This window comes from Caretta caretta, chromosome 1 (assembly GCF_965140235.1).
Source record: "Caretta caretta isolate rCarCar2 chromosome 1, rCarCar1.hap1, whole genome shotgun sequence".
Lineage (NCBI taxonomy): Eukaryota > Metazoa > Chordata > Testudines > Cheloniidae > Caretta > Caretta caretta.
The window spans coordinates 337891003-337916306 of NC_134206.1; the positions used below are offsets into that span (position 1 = coordinate 337891003).

At 42.7% G+C, this 25304-nt stretch overlaps 1 protein-coding gene across 7 annotated transcripts in view; it reads left to right on the forward strand.

Moving 5' to 3' along the window:
* GRM3 (glutamate metabotropic receptor 3) overlaps positions 1–25304 on the forward strand; it is a 149121-nt gene that overhangs the window by 72181 nt on the left and 51636 nt on the right. For all 7 annotated transcript variants that reach the window (XM_048836514.2, XM_048836509.2, XM_048836512.2 and 4 more), the window contains one exon: positions 18358–18961. In XM_048836514.2, coding sequence (XP_048692471.1) covers positions 18464–18961 — 498 coding nt within the window. In that variant the 5' untranslated portion in view covers positions 18358–18463. The remainder of the gene's footprint in view (positions 1–18357; positions 18962–25304) is intronic.

Consider the following 25304-nt stretch of genomic DNA (forward strand, 5'->3'; position numbering starts at 1 on the left):
TACAGACGGTAGCAGTGATGTGCGGTGGTCCTGCGAGATACTGTGGTTTCCTGTAGCTTTTCCCCATAGGACCACCAGACATTTTGGCCAATGGCAGTGCGTTCCCTCGATCTTATTTTGATACTGGCCTTTTCGAGGTGCTCTCCAATTCACATCCACCAGGCTCACACGCCAAGGCTTGAACAGCTATTGCACTTTTCTTATTTTCCTCATTTGCCAGGTCATCTTGCTGCTAATTTATGTTCCTGGTTTAAAAAGGAGAGACAGCAGCCATAAAGGAGTCAGAATTTAGTGTTCTTGCAGCGTTTGGATGCTCCTCATTACTCGCTGTCCTCTTGAACTTGAACCCTCTCTTTCTCAAGGGACACTGGGATTTATAGAAGCACTCAGCATTGGCCTAACTCTGCTCCCATTGAGGTCAGTAGGTGCTTTGCCATTGACTTCAATGGGAGCAGAGTTAGGCCAACTCTGCATTTTTGAAAAACTTTTCCCTTTATGGAGTCAGTGGTCTGGACAGTAGCTCTGGCACTATTAAAACCGTGGGGAATCACCGAAATTTGAGATGGCAAAAACCTGTTTGATCGTATAACCTACTACCATGCCAGTGCAGTAATGCTCCCTTTAGTTTATCCTTTTGTGCTTTGTTGAGACTACTTTCAGATGACTCCAGGTATGGATATTCTGCCACCTCTTGGAAGTGGCAGGCATATTTACCCTCTATAGCTATTATTTTTACCTCTAGCCCTCAGTATACTACCAAAAATTTAGCAGTGTATACTACTATCTAAGGCACTGAGATGGCCCTGATTACCCTATGATTTAAACACTTCACAGTCTTTAATATTGTGTCCACACAACACATCTGTGACACAGGGAATTGCTAAGATCCCCATTCTGCAGATGGGGAACTGAGGCAAGGAGAGACTTGCCCACCATCACTCAGAACGTCTGTGGTACAGCAGAGAATTGAAGCTAGGTCATTTAAGGCCTAAACTAGCACCCTAACTCCTGGGCCATCATTCTGGTGGTAGGCATTACTGCACTAGTTATTATTTACAACTCACCAGATATCCCTCAGCAAACACCACTGATACATCATCTTCATGTAAACCAGGTCACCTCTCAAACAGCAGAACAAGCACTATGTTCTGTAATGACAGCACCTGGGTAATCATGGTAGTAAGGCAGATTCAGAGCACCTCAATCATTCCCTAGAGTTTGTCTCCCTTTAGGGTCACCCCAGGAGCTACAGCTGCTTCACAGTATAGCTAGTGTGACTTTACACTCCATATTCTTCATTAAAATATTATTATGATATGAATATGGCATAACTAAGATATGTTTTATGCAAACTGGGTCATGTGAGATAGCATTGGAAAGGTTATGATTTACTGAATGTGTTTATCCAATTTGGGTCACCCCAGGAGCTACAGCTGCTTCACAGTATAGCTAGTGTGACGTTACACTCCATATTCTTCATAAAAATATTGTTATGATATGAATATGGCATAACTAAGATACATTTTATGCAAACCAGGTCATGAGAGATAGCATTGGAAAGGTTATGATTTACTGAATGTGTTTATCCAATTTGTATGCATGTATCATTTCTGTATCTAAAATTAGGAATATTGACTTTGTAACAATTACAACTCTGTGTGTACTTGGGAAACAACCACCAGACAGCAGGCCATCAGCCTTGATGGGCCATTAGGAAGAAGCAATAAGACTTTGAATATACTAATCTCTCTCCTTCTGAGAAGCTGGGATGTTGCTTTGACACTACAAGGTCAGGTGGTCATGTCACCTGGTACTAAACATCGTCTTGGATTTCTAGTGATTTTCCACTAAAAGGAGGGGGAGGTCCAAGACTGGAAAACAAAAGGTTCCAGCCTTATGTAAATTATGTTTAAGGCTGGGGAGTAAGTTGATCTAGGTTCACTCTTCATTGAATCCTCACCCAGGATGACAGCTGGAAAGATCTGAGAAACAAAGACATTTGGGTTGCAGGGGGGGAGAGTGGGGAAAGAGTTGTGCCCAAGCTGGAAAAGGGATCTCGTCTGTGAATATGGTGTCTGAAGATTTAAGCTGCAAGCAAGGTAGCTAACCTTCAAGAATTTCTGCATCCTGCACAAAAGCAACATTTAGGGTGAGAAATTACTTCTTGAAACCAGTCTCTTTAAGATCTTAAGCTTAGTATATGTGTTTTGTTTTATTTGCTTAGTAATCTGCTTCGTTCTGTTTGCTATCCCTTATAATCAGTTAAGATCTGCCTTTTGTAGTTCATAAACTTGTTTTTGCTTATTATAAAACCCAGTTTGTGCAATTTATAACTGGGAGGGCAAGAAGTTGTGCATATCTTCCTCCACATTGAGGGAGGGGGTGAATTTATGAGCTTACGTTGTACAGATTTCTGAGAGCTGCTTGCAGATTCTATGTGATTCTACAGCTGGTATGTCCCTGCCTGTGTGTGTGTGTTGCCAGAAGCCGGAGAGCCTGATTCAGCAAAACAGGGAGAGGGAGCGCAGACTAGTGGAGCAGGCAGGCTCAGTGAAACCCCAGTACATCAGATGGCATCCCAGACTGGGGGTCCAACCTGTCACAGTATCTCAAAACAGAAAGCAGCATTTAGGAACACAGAATAGAATTCCCTTTGAACTTCAGGTAGGGTTTTTTAAATACAGTACTTGCTTCGTAGGACAACAGATTCTTTTTACTAGTGTGTGCATTGTTAAGAAATCAGTGCAGTGCATGGAAATGTTATTACATAATTTTATGCCCTCTTCCAGCATATCTCTACACTCCTATCACTGGTATCTTCTGGTTAGAGGATGAGATAGTCAAGACTCCGGGATCTGTTTCTAGCTTGACCACTGATTGTGTGATCTTAGGCAAGTTACTTAGGCCCAAAGTTTCAAACATGGATGCCTAAAATTAGGTACTTAAAATTCATGCTGAGGCACCCAAGTTTGACAATTTTAGCTTAATCTTTCTGTGCTTCAGCTACCTTACGGGTGAAACAGACAAAATAATATTGAAATATGTCACTCAGAGGGCTTTGCAAGGGTTTAATTAGTTAAGGTTTGTAAAGTGCTTTGATACGAAAATGTTCTTACTTTCTAGGCCAGTCCTGTAGTGTTGCTTGTTTCTCAGTAGATTCTGTATTAGTGCTATTTCCTGCTTCTCAGAACAAGTTAAAAAAAATGTTAAGACAGATATAGAAGATAGAGGATCTTGTTTTTAAATCAACCTTCCAGGGTACTTTTTTTTTTTTTTTTGGCAGTAGAAAAGATAATTCACACCTTCCTCAGCTGAATGAGAAGGATAAAAACAAAGGGTCAGATCCCCAGCTAGTGTAAATCAGTATAACTCCATTCATTTCAATAGAGCAAAAATGATTTACATCAGCTGAGGACCTGGCCCAGTAATATGCTCTGTCATCTGCACAGTAACAACTAGTCCCTAGTTTATAGGTGAAGGTAGCTTTTGTTTCCAGGAAAATTCTGTGCCATTAATGATTAAAACATAAAAGCAGTAAGCACAATTCACAACCAATTATGTTTTATTAATGTTTTTCTAATACACGCCATAGCCCAGCAATCATGAGGCTGTTCAAGAGAGCTGTTCTAAAATCAGCTAATAGCAGAATGTAATTTGCAGCAGCTTCTGCACACTTACAAAACACTTGCTCTGTTAATTGTGATTTCACACTCCACTGAAGGCTGGAGCCTTGAGGTAACATTCATGTGATGGAACAGTTACCAGTCTGTGGTTTGGTGTGGGAGCATTCCTTATTATTTATTATTATTTATTATTTTAGGGTAGGCTACAGTAGTTAATTTCAATTTTTTTAAATATTAAAAATAAACCTAGCAGAGACAGGCCCCTTACCAGTTGCTAAACACTTTAATTCTTTCTTTTCCCCACGAACCTAAATAGGAAAAGTATGTCTCCTGGCTCTGATGTCTTTCACTCACTCACCATTGTTACCAAGAACAATTATTAATACTAGTATATGTATTACAACAGAGTCATGATCAGGGCCCCACTGTGGTAGGTCTGCACAAGCTCAGAAACCATCCCTGCTCTGAGTCTACTAAAGGGAGCTAAAGGGAGCAATGCTATTCCCATTTTACAGATAGGGAACTGAGATACAGAGGAAATTATGTCTAAGATTTTCAGATGTCTTCCAATGAGCATAAGGGATCAACCTTCCCTAGCCACTTTGGAAAATCCCAGCCTACCGATCTTGCCCAAGGTCACACAGGGAGTCAAGGCCAGATTTAGAGGCAGGCGACTGCCTGAGGTGCTGTGTGTGGGGGTTACCGGGCTCAGGGTGATGTATGGTATTTAAACATTTGCCAAATGGAGGAGAGGCAAAGACGCTCCTTGCCTGGGGTGCCAGGGAGTCTGTGGCAGAGTCAGGAACTGAATCCAGGTCTCCTGCATGCCAAAGACACTGAGGAAAATTGCTCTCTGTTCATCCTTACCTACAATCTAATTTAGTAGCCCAGGCTTTCGATATATTGCTGCCAATCCTCATTTTCTGCATTAAACGCCTCAATTTCCCCATAAATGGCCATTCGTGTTCTGACACTTTTCAGGGTTACCCAAACACTGCCACCTGCTTACAGCATGAGCACCTGGTCTGGGCCCACCAGGGGATACCCTCCCCAGCTACTGACTGTTAGCAATACAGGGGATCCACTCCGGGCTTCACAAGCCCCTGCTCTTTCTCCACGCAGGCTCGCAATTTACACCCTGCAATTTGTTCCACTCAACTTATCACCCCAATCCCTTATCTTCTGGACAGCCACAATGCCTCTGTGGAAGCAGTGCACCCCAGTTCACCACTGGGCTTACCACAAGGCACTTACACGCATCTCTAGTAAAACCACATTCAAGTTTATTTAACAGAGCTTGAGACAGAAAGTCACAAGAAAAGCAGATATAAGGGTTGGAAACACAAGTAAAAGAAAATCATAAAATGCGTTCTGTAGCTTATACTTATTAACAACTTACTTTCCTATCTAATAAGGTATTTCTTACCCATGGTAAGTCTTTATAGTGTTGTCCAGTTCAGAAAGCTGGGATCCACCTTTCAGGAGATAGAGCATCTTTTCTGTAACAGATACAATCTTGTGCTCTCTCCTCTTCTCTTAGACAGTTACAGACTATTGTTACTACCCAAGGTGGGTCCCTATTCAGAAACTTTTCTTCGGGTTCTTTTGTCTTTGTAAATCCTCAAACCTGCTGCTGGTCCAGGCAGTAAACACAGGGCTGGCTGTACAGATGTCCATTGTTCTCAGAGTTAGCCCTGAGGCCCGCCTTGCGTCAGGTGACAAGTTGCACTTCAACAGTTTAGAAACCCAATATCCTACATGTTACAGAACTAAAATTATTTCCAGTACAAATATTGCGCAGTAAGCCAGAAGCTGGGTGAGGAAGACAAGGGTGGATCACTCCAACTGCCCTGTTCTGTACACTCCCCCTGAAGCTCTGGTACACCCACTGTTGTAGACAGGATACTGGGCTAAATGGATAATTGGTCAGCCCAGTATGGCCGTTCTTATGTTCTTAATAACCATGACAATCAGCTAGTTCTTACCTTTCATCGGAGACCACACACGACCCCTTTTGAAGACATATTGAGAAGGTGGCCAAACACATAGGCACTAGACCTACCTGGGTATGCCTGTGTCACACTCACATTTTTCCTCATCACCAGTTTTGCAAAGGGAACTGTTCAGTCAACAAGAAACACAAGCTACTTACAGGACTGAACAAATGCCCATCAACAAGTTTAAGCTTGAAATGAAATGAAGGTTTCTAACCACCAGAGGAGTGAAGTTCTGGAACAGCCTTCCTAGGGGAGAAGTGGGACCAAAAACCTAACTGGCTTCAATAGTGAGCTTGATACATTTAGGGAGGGGATGGTATGATGAGCCTGCCTAAAACGGCGTGTGACCCATCTGTGACTGCTAGTAAGCAAACATTCCCAATGGGCAGAGATGGGACACGAGATGGGGAGGGATCTGAGTTACTACACAGAATTATTTCCCAAGTGTCTGGCTGGTGGGTCTTGCCCACAAGCTTGGGATGCAACTGATCTCTGAGTAGCTGATGTGTAGGGGACCGGCCCAGGCTCATGCACTGCCTTTCCCGGGGTAGTAAGCACAGCTGGAAACATCAGACAGCCCCCCCCCCCCCCCATCTGCATTAGAGAACATTTAAAGGCAAATGTAATTACAGCTGCTAACTGCACAGGAGCAGTCTAGGAAAGGGACTTCCTGTATCCCTCCTCTATGCAGAGAGCCAGCCATAATATGGGCCTCTTGCTGTCACACAAGAGATCTGTCTTGGCAGAGCAGTGGTGAAAGTGAAACTGGCAGATTCAAATGTCGCTGTCTGGCAGAAGCCAAGGCTCTGCCTACACAGCAGCTGGGCTGGAGGGTGAACAGAAGCTCACAGCAAGAACTGGGCTCAAGAAGACCTCTGCAGATGTTCCAAAGAGCTGCCAAGTGATCACGAGCAAAGGAGAGGGATGGGGTTTACTAGGAAAAGACAGGAAGACACTTCAGAAAAAAGGAAAATGCTAAACGCTTGTCCAATGAAGCAAGTCTTTGGTACCCAGTCCTGCAGACAGAGAGAGAAGTGAAGGGGGTCATCTGGTATCTGTATCTGGTGACTGTGCCTTATACCTCGTCTCTCTTCCTTGCCAGAGATTTCATCTCAGACCAGAGCATAGAGACATCCCTAAGAGCACTGAGGGACAAATCGCTTTCTAGTGTTGGGCAGGATACACACCCCTATATTTATACCGGGAGCGCTCACTGGCCTTTGGCCCCATTGACCATACTGTGCTGATGACATACATACAACAGCTAGCAGGAATAAATGAGGTAGCACTGTATGGCATCCACAGGTTAAAAAAGGTCATGATGGGCACCTGCTTCTCCTCATCTAATGGAGGTCCTCAGTATTCTCCTCCTTTCACCTCGCTGATTTTATGAGAGTATTTAAAGTGCTACCAAAATGCAGACAGCACTTGTCTGTGCGTTGCTTTCTCCACTGTTGCAGTCTCAGCTGTCACCAGTGCCTGGAAGAAATAAGCAGATGGATGAAGAGAAGCAGGCCCCAGCTTAATCTAGGAAGGACAGAAGGGATGATGGTGGGAAGGCAGTAACTCTTTGAGGGACTTGCAAAGACTCTAACGTCACTTTACATCAAGGTCGTCACACCACAAGACATCCAGATGGCGCAAAGCCTCAGACTCATGTTGGGCTTCCCACTACTCCTCAAAACACTCAGATTGCTACAGTACTGAAGAACGCTATCTTCCATCTTCAGCTGGCCGGAAGACTGCACATCCTCCTTGCATTGGAGCAGATGGCCATTTGTGATCCACATACTACTGCAGAAAGAAAAGGAGTACTTGTGGCACCTTAGAGACTAACCAATTTATTTGAGCATAAGCTTTCGTGAGCTACAGCTCACTTCATCGGATGCATACTGTGGAAAATACACAAGATGTTTTTATACACACAGACCATGAAAAAATGGGTGTTTATCACTACAAAAGGTTTTCTCTCCCCCCACCCCACTCTCCTGCTGGTAATAGGTTATGTAAAGTGATCACTCTCCTTACAATGTGTCTGATAATCAAGGTGGGCCATTTCCAGCACAAATCCAGGTTTTCTCTCCCCCCCCCCCCCCCCGCACACATCCCCAAACCCAGTGGGGGGGGGGGGACCTGGATTTGTGCTGGAAATGGCCCAACTTGATTATCATACACACTGTAAGGAGAGTGATCACTTTAGATAAGCTATTACCAGCAGAAGAGTGGGGTGGGGGGAGAGAAAACCTTTTGTAGTGATAAACACCCATTTTTTCATGGTCTGTGTGTATAAAAACATCTTGTGTATTTTCCACAGTATGCATCCGATGAAGTGAGCTGTAGCTCACGAAAGCTTATGCTCAAATAAATTTGTTAGTCTCTAAGGTGCCGCAAGTCCTCCTTTTCTTTTTGCGAATACAGACTAACACGGCTGTTACTCTGAAACCTGTCATACTCCTGCAGCTCACTCTGCTGGGGCCGAATGTAACCACTACACCCAAGCCTCAGCAGGTACTGAATGCAGCACCCTGCTTCACAGAGCAACACAGGCCAATGCTTCCACATTGCATCAATGTTGTATAAACTCCACTGGCTCCCCTTTATTGATCGGAGTCCGAACATACAGGGTCCCTTAATGTCTGGGAGCTGGCTAACTCCAACAGTGTCCTATCAAGGGCTTCTGTGTCTCCCTCTCTTTGTGCAAAACCACTTAGGCTCTTTTTTATATACATATCAACAAGATCATCGTAGGGTATAGTCTCTGAGACAAGGACAGAATTTTAATTGTATGTCTGCATCATACCTAACAGAGAAGGGCCCTGATTCCTAATCTGGGCCTCGGCATTACCACAGTGCTAATACTAATAGACTTTATTCTGAAATAACTATTTGTTCTCTCTAAAAATATAAGGTAACATTTATAAATGCAATAACATATTTCAAGATGGGCATATGTACAGGAATAACTAATACTTGAGTCCACCTTCTTTGGCATAATACCTCCTGTCTTGTGTGTTATTCCGTTTTTTGAAGCCTTTCATAAACTTTCTGGGAGTTTTGACTGTAACGTCTGCTCTTCTATGATATGCCAACCACGTGATGAACTTGTGTAATTTTACTTGAGGCTTCAAATTTCAAAGCATGCAAAACCATTAATAATTAGATCCTAGGAGAAAAGTGATGTTGCAAAAGGGCAGAAACTGCTTCAGATCGACACTGAAATTCATTTCTACGTACTTGGAAGGCTACCACTCAGCAAAGAGTTCGCATAAAGCTATTAATTTATGATGGAAAAAAAGCACATTTTAGGTATTCCACATTTTAATCATGTCCTTTTTGCAATATATCAGTTGTCAATCGAGTACAAGAGGGCACTGATTCATTGTTAAATTTCCACACATCTTTTTTTCCCATTTATAGTATATTATCAATAATAATAGCAATACCAACCTCTATTCATCAGTAGATGTCAATGTGCTTTAGTAAGGAGGTAAAGTATCATTTATCTGTTTTACAGATGGGTAAACTGAGAGACACAGAGATGCAAAGTGACTTACTCAAGGTTATCCAGCAGATCAGTGGCAGAGCCAGGACTAGAAAACCTACATCTCCTGAGTCCCAGACTAATGCTCAATCTACAAGGCCATTGTGCGTCCCGAAACTAAACCAACTTTCTTCTGGAGAACTAACCACCAGAGAGCAAAACTCCTAGTGTACCAGAGCCTCAGGTGGTGTAAATTGGTGTAGCTCCTTGGAAGTCAAAATTATGCTGCCCCAATAAATCAATGTCATGGCATAAAGAAAATAAAGCATCTTGAGCTGCATCCTCAGCTGTGCAAATGACAATGGCTTGATTCTATAAAAAGGGATCTATAAAATCCTGAATCTATAAAAAGGGAAATAAGGACAACCCAGGGAATTGCAGACCAGTCAGCTTAACTTCTGTACCCGGAAAGATAATGGAGCAAATAATTAAGCAATCAGTTTGCAAACTCCTAGAAGATAATAAGGTGATAAGTAACAGTCAACATGGATTTGTCAAGAACAAATGGTGTCAAACCAACCAGATAGCTTTCTTTGATAGGGTAACAGTCCTTGTGGATGTGGGGAAGCGGTAGACATGATATATCTTGATTTAGTAAAGCTTTTGATGCTATCTTGCATGACCTGCTCATAAACACACAAGGGAAATGCAACCTAGATGGAGCTACTATAAGGTGGGTGCATAACTGGTTAGAAAACTGTTCCCAGAGAGTAGTTATCAGTATTTCACAGTCATGCTGGAAGTGACTGGGGTCCCGCAGGGATCAGTTCTGGGTCTGGTTCTGTTCAATATCTTCATCAGTGATTTAGATAATGGCATAGAGAGTACACTTATAAAGTTTGCAGATGATACCAAGCTGGGAGGGGTTTCAAGTGCTTTGGAGGATAGGATTAAAATTCAAAATGATCTGGACAAACTGGAGAAATGGTCTGAAGTAAATAGAATGAAATTCAATAAGGACAAATACAAAGTACTCCACTTAGGACGGAACAATCAGTTGTACACATACAAAATGGGAAATGACGGCCTAGGAAGGAGTACTGCAGAAAGGGATCTGGAGGTCATAGTGGATCACAAGCTAAATATGAGCCAACAGTGTAACACTGTTGCAAAAAAAGCAAACATCCCTCTGAGAGGTATTAGCAGAAGTGTTGTAAGCAAGACACAAGAAGTAATTCTTCTGCTCTATTACATGCTGATTAGGCCTCAACTGGAACATTGTGTCCATTTCTGGGTGCCACATTTCAGGAAAGATGTGGACAAATTGGAGAAAGTCCAGAGAAGAGCAACAAAAATTATTCAAGGTCTAGAAAACATGACCTATGAGGGAAGATTGAAAAACTTGGGTTTGTTTAATCTGGAAAAGAGAAGACTGAGAGGGGACATGATACCAGTTTTCAAGTACATAAAAGATTGTTACAAGGAGGAGGAAGAAGAATTGTTCTTCTTAACTCTGAGGATAGGCAAGAAGCAATGGTCTTAAATTGCAGCAAGGGAGGTTTAGGTTGGACATTAGGAAAAACTTCCTGTCAGGGTGGTTAAGCACTGGAATAAATTGTCTAGGGAGGGTGTGGATTCTCCATCATTGGAGATTTTTAAGAGCAGGTTGGACAAACACCTGTCAGGAATAGTCTAGATAATACTTAGTCCTGCCACAAGTGCAGGGGACTCGACTAGATGACCTCTCGAGGTCCCTTCCAGTTCTTTGATTCTATGTTCTGCTTCCCTAATCTGCCCTTAACGTTTTAACTGGATATAGTAGCCCTTCAGTGCTTAATTTGTGCCAGGGCTTGCCAAGGCTGAGCCCTGGCACCTCTAGGCTTGCCATGTCCGTTATGAAAGTAAAAAAATTGCTTGAGCCCTGGCATCTAATTGCTTGAGTCCCAGTACCTCTTTCATTCCAAATTAAGCACGGTAGTCCTTACTTCCTAATGAATGATGTGTAGTGCTGCTCCTCCTCATCTGCTGCCACCTTGTCAGACCTCGAAGGTGGCTGAATTCTGGAGATGTTGCGGAGTGGCAAAAGAAAAGAAAAATGAAAAAGTGAAGGAAATCAACTAAACCATGGACATCACGGTTCCATTGCATTTGCTGGGTAGACAAGAGAAAAAGGGAGAGGAGGAAATGGGAGAAAATGAAATTTCAAAATGTTTTAAAGACAATGTTTAGCCAAAAAAAATCCCTTTCCAAATGAAAAGAACTCCAAAATGTGGAAAGTTTTCATGGAAATGTCTTTTCCTTTTTTCCCCAACCAGCTCTAGTTTCTAATGCACACAAATTGGATACCAATCCAATTGATACCAATCCAATCCAATGCACACAAATTGATACCACTCAAGGTGATTTAGGATCAGATTTTCAAAAGAGCACAGGCCCAGATTTCCAAGTGCTCAACACTTAACTGGAATCAGATTTTCAACAGATGCCAGCAATCTGGCCCCGATTGTGAGTGCAGTGAATGAAGCTAAATTGATTACGCCCATTTTAATTCTGAATAAGACTGTCCAATGGGTTTAATGCAGTTTACCTAATCCACTACAAATTCACACCTTTAGTTAATTCAGATTACTCTTCCTGAATATTCCTGTGTAAACACACCCATAGATGCTTATGAAAATTGCACACTTAAGAACATGCTTAACTTTAAGCATGAGTAGTTGCATTAAAGTCAATGGGACTATTCACATATTTATGTGCTTTGCTGGATTTTGGCAATAGACTTATTTTAATAACTGTATAATTTACCCCCTCATGAGTCCCCCAAGACATCAAAGGCACCAGTCCTCAATGAGGCAAACAGAACTGAAACACAATTTTTAGCTCAACTGACCTTGAGATACTGAATAACAGGCCAAATAAGTTAGAAAAATTTTCTACAAGTGAAAACACCTTATATTTTGACTCCCCATATCTCATGCATGCTTTATACAATTTCCTTCTGTCTTTCCAGAAAAATTCGAAGGCATATGCTCCAGTATGTGAAATTTCTGGCAGTTTGATTTAGTTTCAGCTAAGTTATGTGTCAAACCCTGGTGTTTCATGGAAAGTTAGCTTCAGCCATAACTACGGAGAAAATTCAATTTTCTTTCCTTTACCTTGTCATCTATCGGCAATTTTCCTTTTTCTATTCCATCCAGGTCTGAGCTATCAGATTTCAGGCAGCCAGTATCAGTATGTGAGTAATTTGTGTACCTGGCATATATCTGTCACTCTGATGCTTGTGTTTCTGTGAAAAGGCTTTTACAAAAGGTGACTGGATCTCTAATTATAACGAGTCAGGAGATTCAGGCTTGTCCATCACTCACTTCCAGTGAAGTGAGGTACCTTATTCTACAGAATAGTGCTCATCAAGCATTAAGGTCAAGTTCTGGCAGAGGCAATATAAATGAGCCAAGTGTGTTGGATTAGCAGTGCTAGCATGTTGGTAGTCCATCATTTTCAGGAAGGGCATAGTGTAGCATTTAACCATGTCAGCACTTGTGAATCGGTCTTTAGACACATCAAATTTCAAGGAAAAATAGAATTTTGTCTAGAAATGTACTTCAGTAGAAAAAGGCACCTATCTTATGGTTTGTCTACACGGCAACTTAGTGCATGGCAAGCCAGGGTAAGAATTAAGAAATATGCCAGACTGCACTTGGATTTCACTGCACTATAGCAGCAGCAAGCTGGTGCACTATAGATGCACACCCTGGCTTGCTGCACAGTAATTTGCCTAGCAGACCGTCCCTTAGTTACCTTTGCCAGTAATTAATAATACCGTCAAAGGCAGCAGTTGCTGTGCACCCCTGTGCCAAAAAGTAACCAAACACAATAAAATCAAACCCACGTGCTAACCTTCTCCACTGCAGACATCAGCTTTTGCCGTTCCAAAACTGTAGGTAAAAAGATAAGCCACGCAGAATGCCATGAAGATCAACAAATTCAGACTACTTCTGATCTGGGGAGGTTCCAAAGTGGAGGTACCCTCATAGAGAACAACTTACCTCATGATTAATGGTATTGGAGACAGTTGATTGAGCTAGCAGCCTCAGCATGGGCACCTGACCTTCATCCATTGCCCAGAGGAGATCACCGGCTCATGCCGCTATTGCGGTACAGTCCAGTACCCAGGTGTGTAGCCAGATTGACAAGGCTCAAGGAGATCCGAGGCACCGAGGTGCTCAGAGAATTCTCACTAGAACCTTCGCAATAATCTTAACCAAAACCGGAAGATTTGAAACTATGTAATTGTTAGACAGATTGTGATTGCCAAGCGTTGGTATTGTTATGCGGGAGAGTGTTGGAGGCCATCACAGACTGCACTGAAGCTAATGGCTATGCTAGCTACTGTTCATTCAGGCTAAACGGAAAAAGCAATTAAGCTCCTTTGTTGAATATATATATAGCTGAAACAACTGAAACCACCGCCCAAGGTGCTGAGCCACATGGAAAGATATGAGCAAGAACTAACTCAGGAAGAATAAGAATTCCCTGGGATTGATTGAAAACACAGGGGCTGGGCACTGATTGGGAGCCTATATCTATTTTGTCTGGTTTCTCATTTTGGTATTTGGATTGATTCTGTTCTAACAGAGGGGCCAAATTAATTTTCACCATGAATCTACCTTTCTAAAAAAGGCCTTACAGCTAGAGATGCACCAAAAATGCCCCAGAAAAACTAGAAGCTGATGAGTAATCTCATATTGGAGACAGCACCTAGTTAGTAGCTGGGACACTAGACTGGGAGATGGGAGATCAGGATCCTCTTTCTGGGCTCTGACACTGACTTGCTTTGTGACCTTGGGCAAATCCCTTCATTTCTCTTTGCCTCTGTTTCCCCTCACTTTGTCTATTTAGACTGTAATCTCTTTGGGATAGGGACTGTTTCTAAGTACATGTTTGCACAATGCCTGTCACAATGGGCCCTGACCTCAGTTGGGTAGTTAAATGCTATCACAGTATCAATGTTTGACAGATAGCCACTCCCGTTTGAAACAATATTCAAATGCACCATCTCAGAAAAGTGTTTTAATGTCAGCCAGCATGGATTTGGGCAGAATGGTGATATCACTTCTGGAAGCACGTGGCACAATTCAGCTCTGAGTTAGTAGGTGCTATTTCAACTGCAGGGAAGGGAAGAATATGGCCCACGTTCTTTTACATGTAACACTGCCAGGCATGACTTATGTATATTGCAGAGCTAACACACCCCAAACCAAGCAAGCATGTCAGAGGTGTCTGTCGATGGAGATGTGCAGGAGGGAAATTAAAATCCTAGCTCATCTTTGCTAACGGCTTCAAACCAACTTTTCTTCTTCACAGCCAGCACTCTGCAGGAATCCCCACCTGAACATCTAGCCACCTGAATCTACCTTGCTGCTTAAGGCTTGTTCTTTTACTAATCACATAGCCAAATGGAAAACATTTGCTCCTGTAAGCATCGCCCCTTTGACAGTCCTAAAGGGAACAATTTTTGGCAAGCCGCCCCTCCCCTTCTCAGACTGATATGTCTGCCACACTTGTTCTTGTGGGCAGCACAGTGACACAAAAAGAACCCAAAGCCACATGGGGCTCCAGGAGCAATGAGAAGGAAGAGGTTTGGAAGTGAGGTCGGCCAGTTTGCAGGATGAGAGAAAGCTGTGCCTGCAAAAGGGAGTCTTTTTTTTAACTGAAAATTATGTTCCTGGTTAATATTTAAAAGCTAAGAGACTGAACACCTGAGAGGCAGTGATCATGTTTTCCTGGGAGCCAGGAATCTGCCCCCATGTTCCTGTCCATTTTATAAAATACAGAATTTTTCCCTGGCTTTGGACTCCACTGCAGTTTGGAGACCTGAGTGAACCACTGGCCTGCTGAGTGGGGCTAGCTAGCCTGTGTACATCAGGAACCAGCCCCCCCTTAGTGTGTCACATGTTGCCAACCTTCTGTCCCCTCACAGACCTCCCAGGGGGCACCCCATCCTTCTCATGACAGAAGTCCTTTGGACCAGCATGTAGAGTGCCAGAGAAGTGAGATGGCTTGACAGAGGAGAATGAGTGGGCCTACCCCCATCTCTCTCCCTTCCACACCCACTCCCTGATGCCCATGGAAAATGCCAACCCTTGCCCCTGCCATGTTTCTCACTCGAAAAAGCTGGTAGCCAAAGAAATTAATGTGAATGATGAAAGGCTGGAATAAAGCTGACACTTTGCAGGATTGCTCATTCCAGATGAAATTTATCCCAAGACAGAAGGCCTGCCCATGTCCCTATATACCACCTAAGATGGCATTGATGCATAGGGCCTTGTGTAGGTTGTCTATGGGATTTAGAACACAGGGTTGTCTCTAACTAGACATTTCTGAGGGGAAGTTACTTGTTCCCGACAGCCTCGGAGTGCTGTTGTGACAAACTACTTTTGTGACAAACTGTGACAAACTGCCCATAAAACCCTCAAGGAAAAGGAGAAGGTAGGTGTGGGAAGGAAGGGTGGCTGGCTATGGGACTGGCAGAGAGCTCAAAAGATCTGGGTTGGATTCTGAGCTGAACCACAATAATCTTCGGTGAGTCATTCATTATTATTGGTATTACTGTATATTGCACTAGGCTCTGTACAAACACAGGACAAAAGACAGTCCTCACCCCAAAGAACTTGAAAGCGAAGTATAAGACAAGAGACAACAAATGGATACAAACAGATGCAGGAGTACAAGGAAAAAATTCACTAGCATGATAAGCAGTGGTCTCAGCAGCCTCGCTCAGCTCCCATTTAGCTACATAAATAAGTAGCCAGATTTTCAGAAGTGTTCAGTTCATTGGGTATGGAGCTCTTTTGAAAACTTGCCCATAAAGTGTGGGAACTGCGGAGTACAGAGTTCTTTTGAAAATCTGCTTTTTATGTAGGTGTGAAAATGGGAGCTAAGCTCTTTTCAAAATCTGGCCCCCCAGCAGAGGAAGTGAGCCATTGAAAACCTGGTCCTTAAGCTCTGTACCTCAATTTCCCCACCTATAAAATGGGGATAACAATCTTCATGGGGCTGTTGTGGAGATAAATACATTAAATGTTTGTTGTGGCCCTAAGATACCAGGATGATATAGGCCAAACAAATGCACAGAATAGATAATGCATAGGAAATCTCAGAGCACGTTATAGTCCAGAGAACAGATTACTACCATGAACTATGGAAGCAGATCTGATTGAATTATAAGCTGCCAATAATTTATCTGACAATTTTGTCCAATAAATTATTTGCAAACAAATATTTTTCATTATCTGAAGCACTCTGAAGATGGTTGAATAATATTGGGCAAATAATTTGTTTGACTGAATTTGATGTTGAATTATTTGTGAATATATTTCTTTTGTTATTCCTACCAGCTTTCCCTGAGTAGATGTTAACTTGAGAGGTTCTTTTCCTGCATTGATTAAAAAACCATATGGCTGATTGCCTATGGTTAAGGGTGAAACTGTTTGTTTGCAGCTGACATATCATTTACCGGCAAATGAAGAACTCGGCTGAAATGGGCTGCGGTTCAGGCTATATAGACATCATTATGGCTATAAAGAAGTATGTTTAAATGTGTAGCTGGCTTGCTACTGACTTATGATATAAAGATGCTGGAGTAAATATAAATAAAATTCTGTCCTTTGCCAGAATCTGATAGAGCAATATAGAAACTCCCCCAGGATAAACAGCTGCATCGGAATAAGCTTGTTCATCCATCTTTCAGTGTTAAATTTGAATTGTCTCTTTAAATTTCTTAGCGCTCTGTTTTAAATAATGCTAAGTGTTTCTAAATTATACACAGCCCTGCAAGTCTAATCATAATAAATTTTGCTTTAAGAAAAAGGTAAGTACGGTAATGAAATATTAAAGTGCTCTACTTAAATATTACCATGTTTGATTTTTTAAGGACTTGGAGTTCAAGGTGGCCACATTAATCCATGCTGTAAAGAGACACTATCAAGAAGTTTACAGGCAAATATATATATAGTCATGAGACTGTTGTAGCATAACATGGTGAGATCTAAAGGTTTGATCCTGCAATCACAGCAAAATGCCCATTGACTTCAATGGGAGTAGAATCAGCCCAAATATATACATGCTTGGATGTCTGTTCTACCCTTGACCCATGCACTGAACTATGATTAACATTAAAGTGAGCACGTTCAGCCCTAGGCATTTTTCTGCCTTGGGCAAACTTCAATATGCGTATCCTTTCTGTTCTAGCTCATCTTCTTTGCTTTTACCTTTTCCTTGAGTTATTTTCCTGCAAGGTTTTTAACTTTAAAGACAAATGATCAGGTGTTTAAGGCACTAGACCATGATTCACGAGATCTGGGTTCAGTTTCCAGTTCTGTCACAGACTCACTGCATGTCCTTGGGCAAGTTTTTTAATCTCCCTGAGCCTCAGTTCCCCCATCTTTAAAATTGGGTTAATAATATTTCTTTTCTCCCATCCTTTGTTTATCTTGCCCAGGAAGGGGAGCCAGAGCCTCCCTCCCACAATGTCTCCCTCCCTCAAGCCCAGGCAGAAGGTGGTAGGGATGTACCTCCCCTTCCCATGGAGGGTGGGGCAGCTGGAGTTCAGCCTGGCACTTTGGAAGAAAAGGTCCTCTGCTGAGCAGAGCAACAACTAAATACCCAGCACCGGCAGGCCCAGCTGGCAGCAAGGGAGAATTCTGAAGCTGTGGGAGGGGCAAGTGGGATCCAGTGGGTGGAGCTAGCTTGAACCAGGAAGGGGGGATATAACCTAGGGGAGGCTGACAAGTGCAGTGAGACACAGAGGGAGCTGCAGCCTGAATGGAGGGTGGAAGGAAACATAAGGGCAATACGACTCTCAGAGTAGGGGAGACAGCAGAAGAGCGTTGAGTGTGAGAGAGAGCTAGATATGAGGGGAATCTGCTTTATTTATTCTTCATCTCCTGTCCTAACTTGTTGCTTAACAGCACTCAGCAACATTCCACATTTGGCTTGTTTCACCCCAGAGTTGGTTGTTTTTCTATGGAACTTTGTGTATAGTTGCTGTGTAAAATTTGTTCAGCTGTGAAGCAATTATGGATCCTTTGGGATGAAAGGCACTATGCACATGTAAGCTGATCTTATTTCTCATTGCCGGAGCTTTCCATTTTCCCAAACCATGTCCTTTTAACACTGCTCTGAATGTTTTATTGATGAAAAGAACATAATAACTGATGTCTCCTTTTGCCTTTTCTAATTCCTTTTGTCTATTTAGGGGCTTGATGGAAAGTCTTGTTGGCTTGTTCGTCCCTTGCTTGTGGGACAGCACTTCACATTTAGCAATGGGTCAAGAGGACTAAGGGGCACGTCTACTTCTGCCCATGCTTCTTAAAGCTGCCAAAACAGGACCAATGAAGATGTTCACCAGGCTGCAGGTGCTTGCCCTGGCTTTGCTCTCCAAGGGAGTTTTCCTTTCCCTAAGTGACCATAACTTTTTAAGAAAGGAAATTAAGATAGAAGGAGACTTAGTCTTAGGTGGTTTATTCCCAATTAATGAAAAAGGCACCGGGACAGAAGAATGTGGGAGAATCAATGAAGACCGAGGCATCCAGCGCTTGGAGGCTATGTTGTTTGCCATTGATGAAATCAACAGAGACAATTACTTGCTCCCAGGAATTAAGCTTGGAGTTCATATTTTGGACACATGTTCGAGGGATACATATGCTTTAGAACAGTCTCTGGAGTTTGTCAGAGCATCTTTGACGAAAGTGGATGAAGCGGAGTATATGTGTCCCGATGGATCTTACGCCATTCAAGAAAACATTCCATTACTCATTGCAGGTGTCATAGGTGGTTCTTACAGCAGTGTCTCCATACAGGTAAGACATTTCAAAACGTGCACCCTCCGGAGAGAACTATTCATCTTGAGCTTCCCTGAAAGAAAAACCTACTAAATACGGTACAGATCATGGGTCAAATTTGTTCCTAGAGCCAATGAATTTACACCAAGATGAACCTAAACCAAATTGATTTTAAAAAAAAATCTGCTAAAACTTAAATATGGGTAGGCTGGACATTTCCTTTAGTGATAGTAGAACCTGTGGGACTTTGTGATTTTGAAAAAATTAGATAATATATTGTAAGCTTTGACTTTCCCAGAACTTTTTTGAATATCAAGATTTTTTTAAAATCTCAATTCACACCATTGTTTTCACACGGAAATTTAACACCACCATATATATTTCTGAGTAAATGGAAGCCTTTGTCGTGCAAATAGTAAAGATGATTTTTAAAGTAATTCTTGCCCTAGGCCGACCAAAGAATAAAATAAAATAAAATAAAATATCATGTAACAGCCCAAAACTTGCATTACACCAGAACCAAAGGGAACTTGACCTCCAGACATTAGAGTTTTGCATTAAGGGCCTGATCTAAAACCGACTTAAGCCAACAGAAGTTTTTCTACTGTCTTCAATGCTCATTGGATGAGATCTTGTATCTAGAAGCCACAATTTTAATGGGTTCTAAATTTGCTGTGATTTCTTTATGTCTTTGTATTGTTCGTGATAAGAATGTGTTTAACTCTCTGCTGTGTATGAATGGGGAAGGTGTCTGAAGAGGTGCCTATAAGGCTAAGTGCTATAAGAAGTCTGACTTCAGCTGATTAGGTTTTAGCTTAATTAGAGAAGAGACCCTGACTTTTTGTTTTGTACATCAAGTGAATGTACAAGAACAGATATTTTCCTCCATTTTTTTACAGAGATTCTGCCTGCTCCTCTACCTATCTAGTATGTCTACCGCACCCATTGCCACAGTGTCAGGGTTCTGAGACTTCCAAGCTTCTTCCAAAACGTTCATCTCTTGCCTCAGAATGCAATTCCCGTCACTATAAAAATCCTCGTGCATCTTTGGGGAAGGCTGATCTATTTTCAGTTCTTCTCTGCTGAACCAAAATTTACCCCCCTTATTCACAAAGGAGCAGTGTTTTACTCCTCAAACAGTCCCATCTAAACAGAAGGGACAACCTGTCAGTAAGGTGCTACACACTGTATTATATCAGTATCAAACAGGACAAAATCCTGCCCTGTGCTACTGGCGGAGAAAGAAGTCATAGGGACCTTCATCTGCCCCTTGCAGAAACAGGACAGGATTTCAGCTAGTGCTAACTTCAACTAGCACTAAGGTGAGGGACTGACTGTCACCCTAGCCAGCACACCAAGGCTCCACTGGCTTGGGAAGACAGCCAGGTCCCTATGCTAACATCACAGAGTTATCATGAGTTCAGAATGTCCACTAAGAGAGAATACAGCCTCCTCTTTTTGGCCCAGACTGTGGCCTGTTCGGCATGCTCATGCAGGAGAGTTATGGGGGGAGGAGCAGGCTCTGGAAAGCTGCTACCCCCTCCCACGTAAGGCGTGGGTTGAGCTTTGACTCTACCCCACAATGTACCAGACAGCCATGCCAGGGGATGTATTCTGTGCCAGATACAGGGTTGGTGAAGGGCATGTTCCTCCCCACCAGAGCAGGGGAGGAACCAGGAAGCAGCTTGTGACTCCAGAGTCCTGGGCTGTACCGTTGGTGGCTCTGCCCAATACACAGGCCTCGACAGTTTAACTCTAAAGGAAGAGTAAGCACATCCTTATGTGCATGTCCTGCCAGCATTCCTGGAACATCCTGCTGTGTGCTATCTGGATGGCTCTAGGACCTACTGCCCTGCCCACATCATTCCACCTCTTTGCCCCCAGCCTCTGGCACCTGCGAGGGCAGGATTAGGTCCTGCGCCTTATGAGGCACACGGGAAAGAGCGTGCATCGCAATGATTATGCTAACAGCTGTGTCAGCCTCCCTGAGCTTTGGTTATGGATGATGAAACAGCAGTAAGCTTACTAATAATTGATACTCTATTGCTTCCGTTCACCCAGCAGCACCTCCTGATTCTTGGGACACTCCCATTGACATCAGTAGGAATGGACAAGCCAAGAGCTCAAGGAGTTTGAGTGCAGATGTCAAGAATTTCCAACATAGGAGCCTAAGGTTAAATACCTGAATCCATATCTAGGCATCTCACTAAGGAGGCCTGATCTTTAGGGGTGCCGCTCCCATTGGCTTCTGTGGGAGTTGTAGGCACTCAGCGCCTTGAAAATCAGGCCTTGTTAATTACTGGATGGGCCTGCATGTCAGAGGGGCTGAGAACTCACAGGTCCGATGACTTCAAGGCAAATGGCATTTTGGGATGTATAAGTAGGGGCATAGCGAGCAGATTGAGGGACGTGATCGTCCCCCTCTATTCGACATTGGTGAGGCCTCATCTGGAGTACTGTGTCCAGTTTTGGGCCCCACACTACAAGAAGGATGTGGATAAATTGGAGAAAGTCCAGCGAAGGACAACAAAAATGATTAGGGGTCTGGAACACATGACTTATGAGGAGAGGCTGAGGGAACTGGGATTGTTTAGTCTGCAGAAGAGAAAAATGAGGGGGGGATTTGATAGTTGCTTTCAACTACCTGAGAGGTGGTTCCAGAGAGGATGGTTCTAGACTATTCTCAGTGGTAGAAGAGGACAGGACAAGGAGTAATGGTCTCAAGTTGCAGTGGGGGAGGTTTAGATTGGATATTAGGAAAAACTTTTTCACTAGGAGGGTGGTGAAACACTGAAATGCGTTACCTAGGGAGGTGGTAGAATGTCCTTCCTTAGAAGTTTTTAAGGTCAGGCTTGACAAAGCCCTGGCTGGGATGATTTAATTGGGGATTGGTCCTGCTTTGAGCAGGGGGTTGGACTAGATGACCTCCTGAGGTCCCTTCCAACCCTGATATTCTATGATTCTATGATTCAGTTAGAAACGGAGGTGTTCCGATTTAGAAAATCAGGCCCACCGTGTTGCTAAATATGGATTGAAGTGTCTGACTTTAAGCAATTCATGTTTGACCTCAAAGAATTAAGCAGCTGCAGATCCACACCACACTTTCTCTGGGAAAGCCACAACATAATCTATGCTGAGCCCTTCAGACAGGAAAACATTTCTGTTTTTTGTGTCTTGTGAATTTGCTGTTGTATTTCTGAACCTCCGCCTTAGATTTCTGTCTGGACAGCTGCCTGCCCAATCACTTCATGGTGCTCCCACTGTCAGATTTCTGCTTTTTTCATTATTCTTCCACTCAGGAAAGATAATTCTTTGGTAAGCCAGAAATAAGCATATGTCCCTCAGAGCCAGTGTATACAACAGACACTTTTTGCAGATAGCAGAAACTACAAGAGAATGTGAAATGCTTACTTTCTTGGTCAGACTTAACTATCATTAATGAAACCTGGGATAATTAGTCTTCAGATGCTATGTATAAATTAGCAATGAGCCCAATCCACACACAGCCTGATCCTGGAAAGCCCTTGCCCAGGAGGTTAATATTTCATTACTCATGAGAGCACTCCCATTGCTGTCTATAGAACTACTTGCATAAGTAAAGACTATTTGCATGATTTAAGGTTTGGGGTCAGGCCCAGAGTTTCATTCAGATTTGGAGATGGATTCTCCAAAGTTCAGGGACATTCACATCAGGGTTTGGTTGGTTCCTAGCTCTAGTTTAAATGAGACAGTCATCCTGGTCTCAGCTAATCTACAGCAGGATTTTTGGACATATTGTTAATGTAGTGATCATTAAAGAGTCTATGTTAAGTTCCGTTTTAAGTGGGAGGGGAGAAAAGGGGAGCCGGATCTCTGTATGTGGGCACTGTAACACCATGTCCAAATGCCATGTTTAGACACTCAGGTGAGCACTTACAGGAATTTACAAGTGTAAGTAGTGATTCATGTGTCCAGATACTGGACTTGTATGTCTAGATTCACATCCACTTTTGAAAACTGGACCGACCTGCTGTCTTTAATGTAGGAATGAGATCCATTCACCCTACCACCAAGGTTTCTTTCTTAGGAGTATAAAGACATCGATTTAAGTGGACTATATGCTGTGCATTCCCACATCAGAAAGTAGGTATTTCCACAACGATATAGAACTCGGTCCTACCAGAAAATGCCTCCATGTTTCAGATCCATAACATTCCCTGGGATACAACCATGAAAGTTATTTCTGAATTAAGCCCTTCCTTAGTGGCAGAACAATGTCAGAGCAGCCTCTCTATGCTGCCCTCATCTCAGGGTGCAGAACTTTTTGCTAGGCCCAGTACAGCTGCTACATGTAGCAACCAGGCTTTGGAGAATGATTAGGGGCATATCACTGAGCCTATTAAGACCCCCACATCCACACCTAGGAACAGGGTCTTCCCTTACTGAATAAATGACTGTTATAATTCTGGGAGGGAAATTCAGAGAGAGACAGTTGTGATAAGGAGGTGTTCTCTCCTTGACTGACAGATTGCTTCAACCACGCAGCTCTACCAGGGACAGTGGGGAAAGCGGACATATGGCCTGAAAACTTATCCCCTCCGCAAACAAACAAAAAATCTACAGCCATACAATCAGAGACCATAAAGAATATGTGACCAGTGTAACCAATAAAAACAGCATGAATTACAGATTCTCAATATTTACAAAGAACCATTTGCAAAAAATCCCATAGCACTACTTAGCACTCAGCCTAGAAGGGTCAGTGACAAAAAAATTGCTTCTTCTACTTCCCCTTTGCTAGGAAGCTTGATTGGTTCCTTCAAGGTCTAAAGCCATAAACCAGAGCTTTCACTGCCTCCTGGCTGGGTCACTAGCTCATTTTAAAAGTGGCAGCATTGCAGAGACGGCAGCTCAATCAAATCAGTATCTTAGATGTCTGTATACTAATGCGAGAAGTATGGGGAATAAGCAGGAAGAACTCGAAATGCTAGTAAATAAACACAACTATGACATAGTTGGCACCACGGAGACTTGGTGGAATAATACGCATGACTGGAATATTGGTATAGAAGGGTACAGCTTGCTCAGGAAGGACAGGCAGGGAAAAAAGGGAGAAGGTGTTGCCTTGTATATTAAAAAGGTATACACTTGGACTGAGATTGAGATGGAAATAGGAGACAGACTTGTTGAAAGTCTCTGGGTAAGGACAAAAGGGGTAAAAAACAAGGGTGATGTCATGGTAGGGGTCTACTATAGACCACCAAACCAGGAAGAAGAGGTGGATGAGGCTTTTTTAAAACAACTAACAAAATCATCCAAAGCACAGGACTTGGTGGTGATGGGGGACTTCAACTACTCAGACATCTGTTGGGAAAATAACACAGCAGGGCAGAGATTATCCAACAAGTTCTTGGAATGTATTGGGTGAAAGTGATCATGAAATGGTAGAGTTCACGATTATAAGGAATGATAGGAGGGAGAACAACAAAATAAAGACAGTGGATTTCAAGAAGGCAGACTTTATAAAACTCAGGGAGTTGATAGGTAAAATCCCATGGAAAGCAAGTCTAAGGGGAAAAACAATTGAAGACAGTTTTTCAAAGAGACATTATTAAGGGCACAAGAGCAAACTATCCCACTGCGTAGGAAAGATAGGAAATCTGGCAAGAGACCAACCTGGCTTAGCCAGGAGATTGTCAATAATCTAAAACTCAAAAAAGAGTCCTAAAAAGTGGAAACTCGGTCAAATTACAAAGGATGAATGTAAACAAATAACACAAGTATGTAGGGACAAAATTGGAAAAGCCAAGGCACAAAACGAGATCAAACTAGCTAGGGACATAAAAGGAAACAAGAAAACATTCTACAAATACATTAGAAGCGAGAGGCAGACCAAGGACTAAGTAGGCCCGTTACTCAATGAGGGGGGAAAGACAATAACAGAAAATATGGAAATGGCAGAGGTGCTTAATGACTTCTTTGTTTCGGTTTTCACCAAGAAGGTTGGTGACAATTGGACATCTAACATAGTGAATGCCAGTGAAAATGAGGTAGGATAAGAGTCTAAACTAGGGAAAGAACAAGTTAAAAATTACTTAGACAAGTTAGATGCCTTCAAATCACCAGGGCCTGAATAATGCATCCTAGAATACTCAAGGAGCTGACTGAGAAGATGTCTGAGCCATTACCAATTATCTTTGAAAAGTCATGGAAGACGGGAGATATTCCAGAAGACTGGAAAAGGGCAAATAGAGTGCCAATCTATAAAAAGGGAAATAAGGACAACCCGGGGAATTACAGACCAGTCAGCTTAACTTCTGTACCCGGAAAGATAATGGAGCAAATAATTAAGCAATCAGTTTGCAAACACCTAGAAAATAAT